The sequence below is a fragment of the Rhinolophus ferrumequinum genome, chromosome X, assembly GCF_004115265.2.
Source record: "Rhinolophus ferrumequinum isolate MPI-CBG mRhiFer1 chromosome X, mRhiFer1_v1.p, whole genome shotgun sequence".
Classification (NCBI taxonomy): Eukaryota; Metazoa; Chordata; class Mammalia; order Chiroptera; family Rhinolophidae; genus Rhinolophus; species Rhinolophus ferrumequinum.
The window spans coordinates 48,284,068-48,297,063 of record NC_046284.1 but is presented as its reverse complement, the minus strand read 5'-3'; the positions used below and the strand labels follow the sequence as shown (position 1 = coordinate 48,297,063).

The following is a 12,996-nucleotide window of genomic DNA, read 5'->3' as shown; positions in this document are numbered from 1 at the left end:
TTCCCTTCCTTTCCAATATGTATGCCTTTAATTTATTTTTCAGGCATTGTTTTATTGGTTAGGCTCTCTAATATAATGTTGAATAGAAATGGTAAGAGCAGACATCCTAGACATGTTCCTGATTTTAGGGGAAAAGCATTCTGTGTTTCACCATTAAGTATATTAACTCTAAGTTTTTTGTAGATGCCCATGATCAGGTTGAAGAAGATCCATTTAATTCCTAGTTTACAGAGTATTTTTATCATGGATGTTTGTGGAATTATGTCAGATGATTGTTCTGAGTTAATAGAGATGATCTTTTCTTCTTTCCTCTTTAGGCTATTGATATTTACATTGATTTCCAAATGTGTAAACTATCCGTGCATTCCCAGGATAAACTCCATTTGGTCATAATATATTATTCTTTTTCTCTATCATTGGATTTTACTCGATATAATTTTATTTTCTATATCAGTCTATAACATTTTCTGTATCATATATATATATATATATATATATCACATATATGATATATATAAAATGATATATATGATATATAATATATCATATATAAATGATATGTATATAAAACATTGGATGTGTCTTTGTTTATGAGAGACGTCGATCTGTAGTTTTCTTTAGTTATGTTTTTCCCCCTTGTTTTGGTATCAGTACAGTGCTGGTATCATAAAATACGTTGCAGATCATGTCCTCCTTTTCTCACTGTATTGTCATCTGGCTTGCATAGGACACTGTGCTTTACTTAGAGTGGAGCCTAGAGTGCTAGCCGATTTTTCTCAATGATCTTTCTCTACCCTAAATTTTCAGCAGTCCCTTCACACCTGTGCCTATAGAAAGGAGTCTCTCTTTGTGCCCTTGCCTATTTCACAGCAGTAGGCTCCTGTTATTATTTGATGCTAGGTTCATGATGAGCCAGGGAGGACTCTCTGTTGTTCTGTCCAGCCTTAAACTTAGGGAGGCACTAACCAGTTGGACCTTGAGGTCCAACATTTTTCTCAGCATTCTTTTTCTCTTGGCATGGCAGCTAACCTCTGATTTGTATCTGGGGGCTTTCTTTGGTGGGAGATACATTCTTTCCTCTTCCTCATCAGTAGCTGACCACTACTTTTTACTCCTGTAGGATCCTGGGCCTGAGGGGTTTCCTGCTCCTCCTAAAGGGCAGACAAGTTTGCTTCTTTCCCACCCCCAGAAACAATGTGTTGTTTTAGTTGTTTTTAAACTGAGTTTAGGAGAGGGTTTGCTGTTTCTCCCCTAATGGCTTAGGGCTTTTGCTTTCCACGGAAAGGTTTGGATAGTGTGTTGGGCTGCAAGTCTATCTGCCAGCAGCATCCGATTGCTTCCTGCGTACCTGAATCACTGAAATGAGCTCTTTTCAGCCTCCTCCTTTATACACAGTCATGTTTGTGTGCTTCTGGTTAAGGATGGAGGAAAAGAACTTGGTAGTGAGTGTATTAGTTCCTAGGATTCCAGATATTCCAAACTACTGATACACTAGCCCATTAAGAATTTAAGAATTCATTAAAATTTCAGCTGATTTCTTTGTACCGGCTTGCTGACAGCCACCTATGTCTCCATACTTTGTCAAAGGTGAAACAGTGCATATGTCCCTCTTTTAAGGGATTACTCACCCTTTGGAATTCAGTTTACTTCAGTTCTCTGATGGGCTGAAGGAATGGTATGATTTTGTTGATTATATAGATTTTTATTATTGTTAAGTTATGGGTGACATTCTTTTATATCTTTTTACATCCTAAGTGGAAGTAGAACTGGTGTTTTCCAATTATGTATGGGTATTATTTTTGTTTTCTTTGTTAGTAAATATGCTTTAGGAAGAAGCAAATAGTTTCTAAAGCATACTTGTAAAGAGTTTATTTTTATATAATGGTTATTAAATTTTTTCATTTAAGTTTTTATTTTTAAATTATCCATTAAAATCATACTTTAAAGTATCATACATATGACTTTTCTGTATATATTTCTTTGAGTTTTATTCATATATACATTCATGTCATCACTACCACAGTCAGAATACAGAAGAGTTCCATCATCCCTACAACTTTCTGTGCTATCTTTATATAGTCCCATCCTCCCCTTACCTGTAACCCCTGGCAGCCACTGATCATGTCACCATCACCATACTTTTCTCTTTTTGAGAATATCATATAAATGGAATCACACAGTATTGTGGTGGAGACACCCTAGGTGACCCACCCCTTTGTATAACTCCCTCCGCTTAAGTTTGGGCAGAACCTGTGATTTGATTCTAATCAGTAGAATTTGGCTAAAGTGATCAGATGTCACTCACTCCCATAATGACATTCTGTTATATAAGACTAATTTATGTTAAATTAGATGCAGAACCAGGTATAGAATTCTCCAAGTTCCAGTGACTCTAAATACATAACTATTTCAAATTCATTAATTAATTCATCCATTCATCCCACACATATTTATAGAACATTTCTAATTTACAGTGAGGTAGGTACAGTGTATTTTAGTGATTAAGAGCATGGGCTCTGGAGTCAAATACATGGATTCAAATCCTATGTGCCAAGTACTCTCTAGATATCCTTGTAAAAGCTCATTAACTTCTCTAATGCCTCAGCTACAAAATGGGAATATTCATAATACCTACGTAACAAGATTTTATGAGAATCAAGGAAGATGGTATATAATATGTCAAGTGCTGGGAACTGTGCTGGCATACAGAAAACTTTTATAGGTAATAGACATTATTATATCTATAATTATTATCTATCTTCGTTATAATAATAGTAGTATTAGCATTTATTATTGGTTATCATTCTTCTCCTTCTACAAAACAGTAAAATATAAGATGTTATCTAATTAATCTTTTCCTTTGCATTTTGTTTGGAAAATGGTGAGGTTGTGTAGCATTTCCTAATTTATGGGCAATATAGAAAATAAAATAAATACAAGAGTGTAGTTTTAATGAAATGACTATACTTTATGTGCATTTGTTTATTCCAAAATGTGAAATGAGAAGACAGAATGAGAAATATTACATTATAGAACACATAATTAAATATAGCTCTTCATTTAAAAAAAGCCATATTTATATTGGCCTGATAATACTCTTTATATAGTAATGATTTGAAAGCTTTGAAAAGATTAATTCTGTAATAAGAATGATATTATTTTTGTTGGTGATTGTAAGATCAACTATTTTGTTCTACTAGAAGAGAAACTGGAAAACAGTGACTTAGGTAAGATAGAAGTTTATTGTTTCACTAAATTAAAATGATTGGAATGAGGTGGTCCCCTTATTCAGGGGTTTAGGTACTTCCATCCCTAGTAAGTTATTGTCTTTTTTTAAGTCACTTCTTGGTCCAGAATGGCAATCCAAATTTTATCATGCTCAAATTCTAGAGGGGAAGCAAGAGAAAGAGGGCAAGTAAGAAGAAAACCCAAGCTAGCTGTTTACCCCCTTTGGAGGTACCTTCTCAAGAATCTTCACAACTATTTCTGCTTACATTGTTTGGCAAGAAAGTCCATCACATGACCATCCATGGCTTACAGTAAGGGAATCTGGGAAAAATAATATTTTAACAGTTTACACCTACCCTGAATACAACTAGGATTCTACTAATGAGGAAGAATGCAAAGAGTATAATAGATTTAGGGTGGGCAACCAGAAGTTCTGTCCTAGTCATTATAAATATGGTACATGGTTGTAAGAAAGCATAAATCATATAATAGAAGTCTGCAAAAGATTGAAAGGGACAACTTCCTGTGGCAGAGAGAATGCAACATATTCACAAAACCCTGTTTCGTTTTCCTCCTGGGTCACAGAGAGACTACGTTCCCCAGCCTCTGGCAGTTTTAGGTAGTTGACTGTGAGTGAAGTTTGCCAGATCTGGCCCCTAAAAACTTCCACAGGATTTTCGAACCCTTTCTTTATGAGATTGCTAGCCAGATGCAAAGAATGCAGTGGAGGACTTCAAGGCCAAAGAAGATGGTAGGGACATAGGATGGAAGAAGTTTGAGTCCCCTGATGACTGCTTGGGACAAAGAACCCTCCCTCTTTCTGACAACTTGATTGCCTACATTTAATTTTGAGATCAGCAAAATAAGCTTTTGTGGTTGAACTTCTGAGATTTAGGGGTTGTTTATAGCACAAAACATTACATGTAATTATTAGAGCCCTCACTAATACATCAGCCTAGAGATGATCTTCATTAATTTATTGGCATTTATTGTTCCAAAATTAATACTTGTATAAAGGTGGCTTTTTAAAAATATGTACATATTACATATTATATGGCACACAGGCACTTTATTCCCAAATATCTTCATTCCCAAAATTATCACTAATGATATTTAAAATTGGCTTTCTAAGTTAAATCAGAAATCTAAATTTAAATTTAACACGGGAGAATTTTAATGAACGAAATTTGCTAAATTTATTTCAGACATACATTCGGGGGTGCCAAAAAATATATACAAGTGGACACTTTGGTCAATGTTGCTCAAGCAGTAGTTCGCTATAATCAAAAGTGTCTGAATGCTGATGATAACCAATTTGAGCACCTCTTGTAATTGCAGAAGTCAAACGTGACTTGTATTCATCTTTTGTTATCCGTATATATTAAGTACTACAATTTTAATACAGTTTTCCTTTCTTAAAATGTGTATACATTTTTGGTGCCCTCTGTATCAACAAAGACATGTGAATTTTTAAAAATTAATTTTCCCCACATTGAATTGCCTGAGTGAAAAATACTGACAAAATATAAGAAGAAGGAATTGCCAATTGTTGATGAAGAGTATGTGAAATGTGTACTCTGTTGCCAAACCAGTGATTTTCAGCCTTTAGTGAGAAACACCCATGTCTGTGAAGAAATCTCTGAAACTTTCCTGAAGCGTTTAAGAGAACAATTGAATCAAAGTAGAGGCATATCATGTCCTGAAAACAGAAAAAAACATATGTATAAAAAAGTCTTCTCCATAAAATAATGTAGTTTTAATGCAATCCCATTAAAGAGCCTCAGTGAGTTATTTTAACAGAGCTTGACCAGCTGGGTTTTCAGTGTACCTGTAGAGGTAAGGTGCCAGATAAGGCACGGAAAAAATATGTAAGGAGTATTTTAATGCAGATTTTTGTTTTTTAATAACGTGATTTGCTACCACTTTTTATCAAGAATTCACACACTCTAAGGGTTTGAATGGAAATTAAGCACACACTTGTTGCCATTTCATTTTAAAATTCCTTAAAAAGGAACATTTCTACCCCTTAACGCTTCAACAGTTTAACTTGGCAATTCTCCCTTCTGTAATTCAGGGAGGGGCCTCCTGCTTTCCCCATCACAGGGAGGGGGCGGAGCATTCTCTGAGAAGCTTGGAAGTGATCCTGTGCTTGGCCAGTCTTGGGGGAGGGACTGCATTTCAGGAGCCTGCGGCTGAGAAGAAGCTTCAAGGTAATGGCTTTCTTAAATCTAGTTATTTTCCCAGTGCCCTAGAGAAAAGATGAGAAAAATAGGAATGGTGGTCTTGGAGTGGTGAAAAGGGTATGTAATTTTGAGAGAATTGCTGGCATTTTTAAGGAATTAATCATTTAGAATTTTTTGTATTTCCCAATGCTTTAAAAGTCTACAGTGGGAGAAAGGGAGATCAGATTAAAGTCTCTATATTAAGATTTCAGTGCAGCATGGCTGTTCATGCTAATTTATTGACTTCACATTCCATGTTTATATTTCTGGAATGTTGTTACTGTTTGAATTTTTAAGCATTTATTAATTTACAAAGAAAATGATGAATAAAAATATTTGACAGCATGGGGGAAATACTGTTATGAATTGATTGACACATAGAAAACTATGTGTCACCTGTATATGAGCATGGAAAGGTGAACAGATATGTAGTTGAGTGAAGATACTTGCACATATACTATATGAGTGGTTGGAAAAAAAATCTTAGAGAAAATAAACTCCCATGTTAGTCAGCATTTCTGAGTGGTCAGGTTATTAGTATTATAATATTTTTTAGCCTATTTCAGGATCTTCAGAGTAGATTTCCCCATAATTATTTTTATAATCATGAAAGAAAAATGAAGCTGAAACAACATACCCATTTTGTTTCAAACACATGAGCATTCACAGACACATACAGTCATACAAACATGCCCCCTCCTTGTTTTGTTTCATTTTTGCCAATAGTGGACATTTTCCTGGTTCTCATCAAGCGTGTAACCCTAGTTGCTGCATTGGCTACAGCCTTGCATATATCCTCCTTGCAACTCATTCTTTCAGATCTCATGTAAGGCTGTGGTTGGCAAGAACTATTTTTCTATATCTTTTAAGAATGAGACACAGAAAGTATTTGGCTTATTTCTATAAGCAGTTTTTAAAATATTATGTGGTGTAACTATACAATGGAATATTATATATCTGGAGAATGGAAACATAGAAACATGAGTTTCTACATGTAGTGATTTGAAATGTCTGATAAATAGCACAAAGTAAAAAAGTAAACTATAGCATAGCATTTGTCATATGATCGCACTTAAAAATAAATATGTATGTTACTAAAACATGTATGCTACTACAATACATGCAACAAACCTGAGAAAACATATCTGCCACACTATTAATAGGATCATTTGTGTAGTTGGAGAGACAGAGCAAGCTTTACTGCTCTCTATTTAAAATATTAGTATATACTTATTTATTTACTTGTTTTTCATCGTCAGGGAAAATACTGAGATAAAATGCTGCAAATGTGGGAAAAACCATATTTAAAATAATTCATAAAAAATCATGTGAAAAGCATTTATGTAGAATGATGTTCAAACTGTGTTCTTAATTGAGATCTGATGTTGGTTTGAAGTGATAAGCATTTATACATGTAAAAAAATTCTGGAAATATAGAAAATATTCGTAGTGATTATTGTATAGAGTTGTACTTTATTTTGTATATATCTTTCTGCATCTTTTCAATTTTTAATAAGCTCCTGGGTGTTTTTATAACCAGAAACGCTGTAGTTGAAGACATTATGATCCTGTTATAATCCTACAAAACAAAACCCTTTAGCTTAGACTAGAAAATTCTGGAAGCCTGAGAAGGCTTCTGGCTGGCTACATGTATTTCCTACCTCTTCTCTCATAAAAAGGATCTGATGGTGCGTATACCTCGTGGGGTGGCTGCAGTTCTGATCCTGGCCACACGATGGCGCTTTCCAAGTTTCCTAAAATTTCTCCAGGCAACCATTTTTATGAAAATGGCAAAGCAATGAAACATATTTTTGTATTAGTGGACTATGAGATAGCATGTAGAGTATTGCTAAAATTCCAATGATAAAATTATATATATAACTAAGGAAAAATCCACAAGGTGATTGATGCGAAGATTGAAACAAAATCTACAATCCGGCTCAGAGTAGACACAAGGCAATTGTTACTCCCCTTCTCTCTTGTCCCACCTCACACTTTCCCAATCAGAGAGATGATTTCAAAATGAACCAGATAGCATAACTGTATCACAGATAGAATTTAAAATAATAAGAACAAGAAGGAAAGTAAACATGGCATCTACATCACAGATGAGATGAAATCTCATTTCTGTATTTCAGAATGACATGCCTTCTAAGGTTTTGGTAGGGAAGTTTCTCTTAGCTTTTTCCATTTAATTAGTTTGAATTTCTGCCTCCTTTTGGACAGCCTTTCTCCTTTTGGAGTGAGAATCAAGACAAACGGATCACAGGACCAGATACTCTATGATCCATGTAACACTGGGTAAGGCTCCCATTTCATGAAACATTTCACATTAAAATTTTGTTGAGAACTTGAGGTATAATTTATTTTTATTCCTGCTCTGCAACCATAGCATTTTAAATTAAAAGCCACATTTCATACTAAAACCATGTTAGGTTGAAAATTTGAGGTATAATTCATTTTGCTCCCTGTTTTATAGCCACACCAATTTGTAATTAAAAGTCATAGTTTCTAGTTTAGGGAAAGAATCTCATATGTTAAAACATTATGAAGAAATTGTGCAAGAGACTCTTCAGATTTCTACCTAAGGTCGTAGCCAGCCATTCATTCTCAAGAAATCTTTGATAACTATCTTTTCCAATAAGTAAACATAGCAACCATTCTGAATCTCTGCCTTCTAAGCTCATGCTTTTAACAAGGTCATTGTGCTACTGTCTTGTTCCAGGAGATCCATACTCCATTATCTTTGCTTGCCTTGGGTGAACAGGAAAGTATCGCTAATATAAAGCTATGTGTTCAGTTAGAACAGTGCTTCTCAAGGAGTTCTTGGACAAATTGCATTACGATCACTTGAAAACTTAGTAATACAAAATGTTGGGTCCTATCTAGACCTTCTTAATAAAACTCTCAGGATAGAGCCTAGAAATTTAGTTTTGTTAAGACCTCTAGATGATTCTGAAACCTGCAAAATTTATAGTCCCACTGCTGTAGTATAACATTAGGGGCACAAATGTCCCAAAATAGCTAATGACATAAATACAGCCCCTGATAACAACCACTGCAACCTTTCCCACCTCTGCCAGCATGTACACAAATTTATTCCTTAATAGTCATGTGCAATAATAAAGGCAAATTCTTGAATTTGAGGTATTATAAACCACTTCTCCAATTCTTATCCCACACTTTATATTATGCTGTATTTTCTCTTCCATCTCATGCCTCGCTGAGTGTTATTCTTTCTTTTGTCTATTCTCTATTTGCAATTGTTCACCTTCTGCTCTAGCAAAATAACTTTATTTGCTGATACGTTTCTTCTTTTATTTTTCCCTATTTTAGTATCTTCCACATTGTCACATTCAAACAACAGACTCAAGCGTCCTTGGGGAATTCTGCTGGAGGAGAACAGGCTACACAAGCTGTAAACACTTTGTAGTTCTAAGACAAAGGAGACTTTGGTAAGACTATTGTTTTTGATAGGAACTTCCTTAGCAGTGACGAGAGTAGCCAGACAACTCAGTCTCGATAATAACCTTGTAGCACACAAATCCAAGTCAAAATGGATGCCGAGTATGTCTTATGCAATTGGGAAGACCAGTTATGGCCAGCAAAAGTTTTGTCCATATCTGAGACTTCATCAAACAGTAAGAGAAAAAAGACATTTTTCCTAGAAGTTCAAATACTCTCACTAGATGAAAAAATTAAAGTGGAAAGCACGGAAACAAAGATCCTAAATAAATCTCAGATTGAAGCCATCACCTCCTCACTAGCAGCACAGTCAGAGGGCAGTGCTCCACCTAGAGAGGAAACAGGCTATGCAAGGTCACTAAAAGTGGCACTGGATATTCTGAATGAGAAAACAAATTCAAATCAAGCAAGCAGTTCAGATGAAGAGGCCACTATACTGTCTCAAAATGTACCACCAGAGCTTTCTGATTCACCACCTCGTAAAAAGTGTCGAGAGCATGAAGGAGACTTATCAAAGTGTCTTGAGGAAAGTGAAAATCCAACATTCCTGTCAGTATCTTCAGAGAGTGATGATTCCCTGTATAATGATAAATCACAGGTGCATGCAACCACTGATATCATTTCAAGTGAAATGGAAACAAAGTTTTCACAAAACTGCAGCTGGTACCAAACTTCCCCTTCACTTTCAGAAGAAGATGAAAAGGAGAGCAAGGAAAAGATTGACATATCAACAATTACGCCTTTGCATTCCACAGTTAAAGAGGAGAATGTATGTGTTAAAGATGAGAAGTTCACTCCAACTTGGCCATCAGGTTTCTTCACTGTGCCCAAAGCTGTGAAAGAGGAGCCAGAGAACATCGGCCCAGAGACCCTGGATATTTCCTCTGAACGCTCTACCTTCTCAGAGAATACTGATGATCCCGGAGAGGGTCCCTCGAACCTACACTCAGACACCAACCAGAATCAACCTACCGTGGAATCAGAGATTGGTGCTGCAGCATCCCCCAGGTATTGTTCATGGGAATCTCAGGTTTTATTTAGTACCTCTAACCACGTCCTGGATTATTCACACCTTGTGAATAATGAAAGAAGTCTTCAGAGACTGGATTTTGAGGAACTTGGGGAAGAACTTCAAGCTTCTGACAAATCAGGGTATCTAAATCTTATTGATGCTTCTGTATTAGATGACAGTGAGGAAGATGAAGAAATTCCACGCTTAGTTTTGAATTATGGGCCACGTTCATTTGAAACAGGAATGATAGTCTGGTTTAAATATCAAAAATATCCATTCTGGCCTGCAGTGGTAAAAAACATCAGGAGAAAAGAGAGAAAAGCAAGTGTGCTTTTTGTTGAGTCAAGCATGAATCCTGAAAAGAGAGGCATTAGAGTGTCTTTTAGAAGATTAAAGAAATTTGATTGTAAAGAGAAACAAGAACTAGTGGATAAAGCCAGGGAGGATTACAGAGAAAGTATTGACTGGTGCATCTCACTGATTTGTGACTATAGAGTTAGATTAGGTTGCGGTTCTTTTGCAGGCTCTTTCTTTGAGTATTATGCTGCTGACATTAGTTATCCAGTTAGGAAAACAATCAGACAGGATACCTTCAGGGACTTATTTCCAAAGCTGCATAATGAAGATTGTAGGGAACATATGGCTGTGACTTCCAAAACCAAAAAAATGTCCTTCCAAAACATTCTCCCTGACCGAATGAAGACTGCTCGGGACCGAGCCAACAAGAACCTAGTGGACTTCATTGTGAATGAAAAAGGAACAGAGAACCATCTTCTGGCCATTTTAAACGGCACAAAAAGGTCCAGGTGGCTGAAATCGTTTTTGAATGCAAAGAGTTTTTCTCCCTGTATTGAAACATACTTAGAGGATGAAAATCAGTTGGATGAGGTGGTGAAATATTTACAAGAAATCTACAAACATATAAACGAAAAAATGCTGGCTCTGATAAGAGAAGATAAAGTTAAATTTATCCTGGAAGTTCTTCTGCCAGAAGCAATCGTTTGTTCAATTTCTGGTGTTGATGGATTAGATTACAAAACAGCTGAAGCAAAGTACTTAAAAGGACCATGTCTAGGATACAGAGAAAAGGAATTATTTGATGCAAAAATCATATATGAAAAGAGACGGAAACCACTAACAAATGAAGCTCATTAAATCTTTTGAGAGTCCAAACCATAACAGGGAGCTTACATAGATAGGAGTTTTAAAAAGTCTCTAACACATAAATACTTTGCAGAAATGGGAGACTGGCTGATGTGTGCACTTTTTTTCTTTTTCTTTTTGGCGATCACTATGGTCTATGAATATTACTACAGCAACATTTTCTTTTCTTATGCTTCTTCAGAGTGAATTTTATTAACATATTTCAGCAGTTGTACTTTCTTGGATATTTCTAGAATGCATAATTCCTAAATGATTTTTAAGGGAATGTACTATTTTGGGTTTTTTTTTTTTTTTACATTTTTGTGTCTATGCTGTATAGTTAAGTACAGTGTGCACAATCATTTACATATTAAGATTTCACTCGTATTAGATATTAAGCAAGATAATTAGAAAAAAATCTAAGAAACATCAATTATATATTTTTGCTTAGTTTAAAAAAAAATACTGGGTTTCTCTTAAGATAGTTGAATTATTTTTCCTGCCATGCCTATTTATTTTTGGAAAAACTATCTCTGAGACATAGAACCAAAGATAGAGATGCTTTACTATATATTATAACTAACTATAATTGCTTTTGCAAGAAAACAATCTGGAATTCAAAAATAAAGTAAATGGATTACCTGCATGCAGTCTATATGTGTGTGAATAACATCTCAGCATGCAGAAAATAATTTTGGCAGCCTTGAACAGGATTGTTCATTCTACCCTTGCCTGACATTCAATTTATGGAATTATCTATTCAATAGATGAATGGTTTCTTAAAACAGACAGGCTTTTGGCTGTTTTCATAACTGACAGTAACTGTATCTTAACATAGCCATCTGACCACATGTGGAAGGCAGCTACAGTGACTGTATTCACAGTCTGGCTACTGCAGAGTATGAGTCCAGGTTGACTGCTTAAAAGCCCATCTAGTTTGGTATAAACTGTAGAAAATTCAAGCACTTTGTTCTGAGTCTTGTATCTCTAAATAAATAGTCATTGGTTTCAAATCAAGCAATCCGTATCACCTGGCTTATTTGTAGAATAGTTCCAATTGGTTCCAATAATATAAATGTCAAACGGTAAGTCATTCCAGGCTACCACAAAGAATAGATGGACCAGAATCTGTGAATTTGGAAATGGTTCATAGAAAAAGCCTCCATTTGGCTAAATATGACAATTATCCAAATATATTTGAAAATGCACAGTTAAGAGTTAAAATCTAACTTGAAATAAGACTTGCGTGAAAATAAATATTAGAAGGGCTACTTTATTTTAGACACTTGACATAAAAATAAATGCTAAAGGCTTAATATGAACTTGTCTGCATTTTAACTCTTAAAGTGAGACAACTGTTACTCTTGAGCTTTTGTACTGTGTTTACATGGCCACTTGTTTATGTAAACTTTGCAAAACTTTAATGGTTTGATATGTAATAAAACCATCTTATCTTTCACCTTGGATGTTCACTTCATTATACTTCCAATTGTGTAGTTACATAGCTGGTCTCTCTCTCTCTCATATATATATATATATATATATATATATATATATATATATATATATATATACACACACACATACACACACACATATATATGGACACACACATACATATATATGTATAATTGATATATTGATATATACATATATATTTATACACACACACACATATATATATATAATTTGTATGGAATTTTTGCTTATTGTAGTTATCATCATTTTAATGCTTGTTATACATTATTTCATCATTCTAAATAAATAGTCACTTTCATGATTGACTTTGTATTATTTTAAAAGAAAGCCTTCCAACTTGCATAAGCTTCAGATTCCACAGAACCTTCTCCGGACCCTGCCTGACAAAAACCAGGATACCTTGGACATATAGCCTGTGTCAATCCACATAGTTTCCTCATGCTCCTG

General features: G+C 35.0%; 1 protein-coding gene across 4 annotated transcripts in view; it reads left to right on the top strand.

The window, feature by feature from the left end:
• PWWP3B (PWWP domain containing 3B) overlaps positions 1 to 12,509 on the top strand; it is a 39,150-nt gene extending 26,641 nt beyond the window's left edge. For all 4 annotated transcript variants that reach the window (XM_033126099.1, XM_033125403.1, XM_033123946.1 and 1 more), the window contains 3 exons: positions 5,303 to 5,438; positions 7,677 to 7,751; positions 8,787 to 12,509. In XM_033126099.1, coding sequence (XP_032981990.1) covers positions 9,007 to 11,082 — 2,076 coding nt within the window. In that variant the 5' untranslated portion in view covers positions 5,303 to 5,438; positions 7,677 to 7,751; positions 8,787 to 9,006 and the 3' untranslated portion in view covers positions 11,083 to 12,509. The remainder of the gene's footprint in view (positions 1 to 5,302; positions 5,439 to 7,676; positions 7,752 to 8,786) is intronic.
• The last annotated feature ends 487 nt before the right edge of the window (positions 12,510 to 12,996 follow it).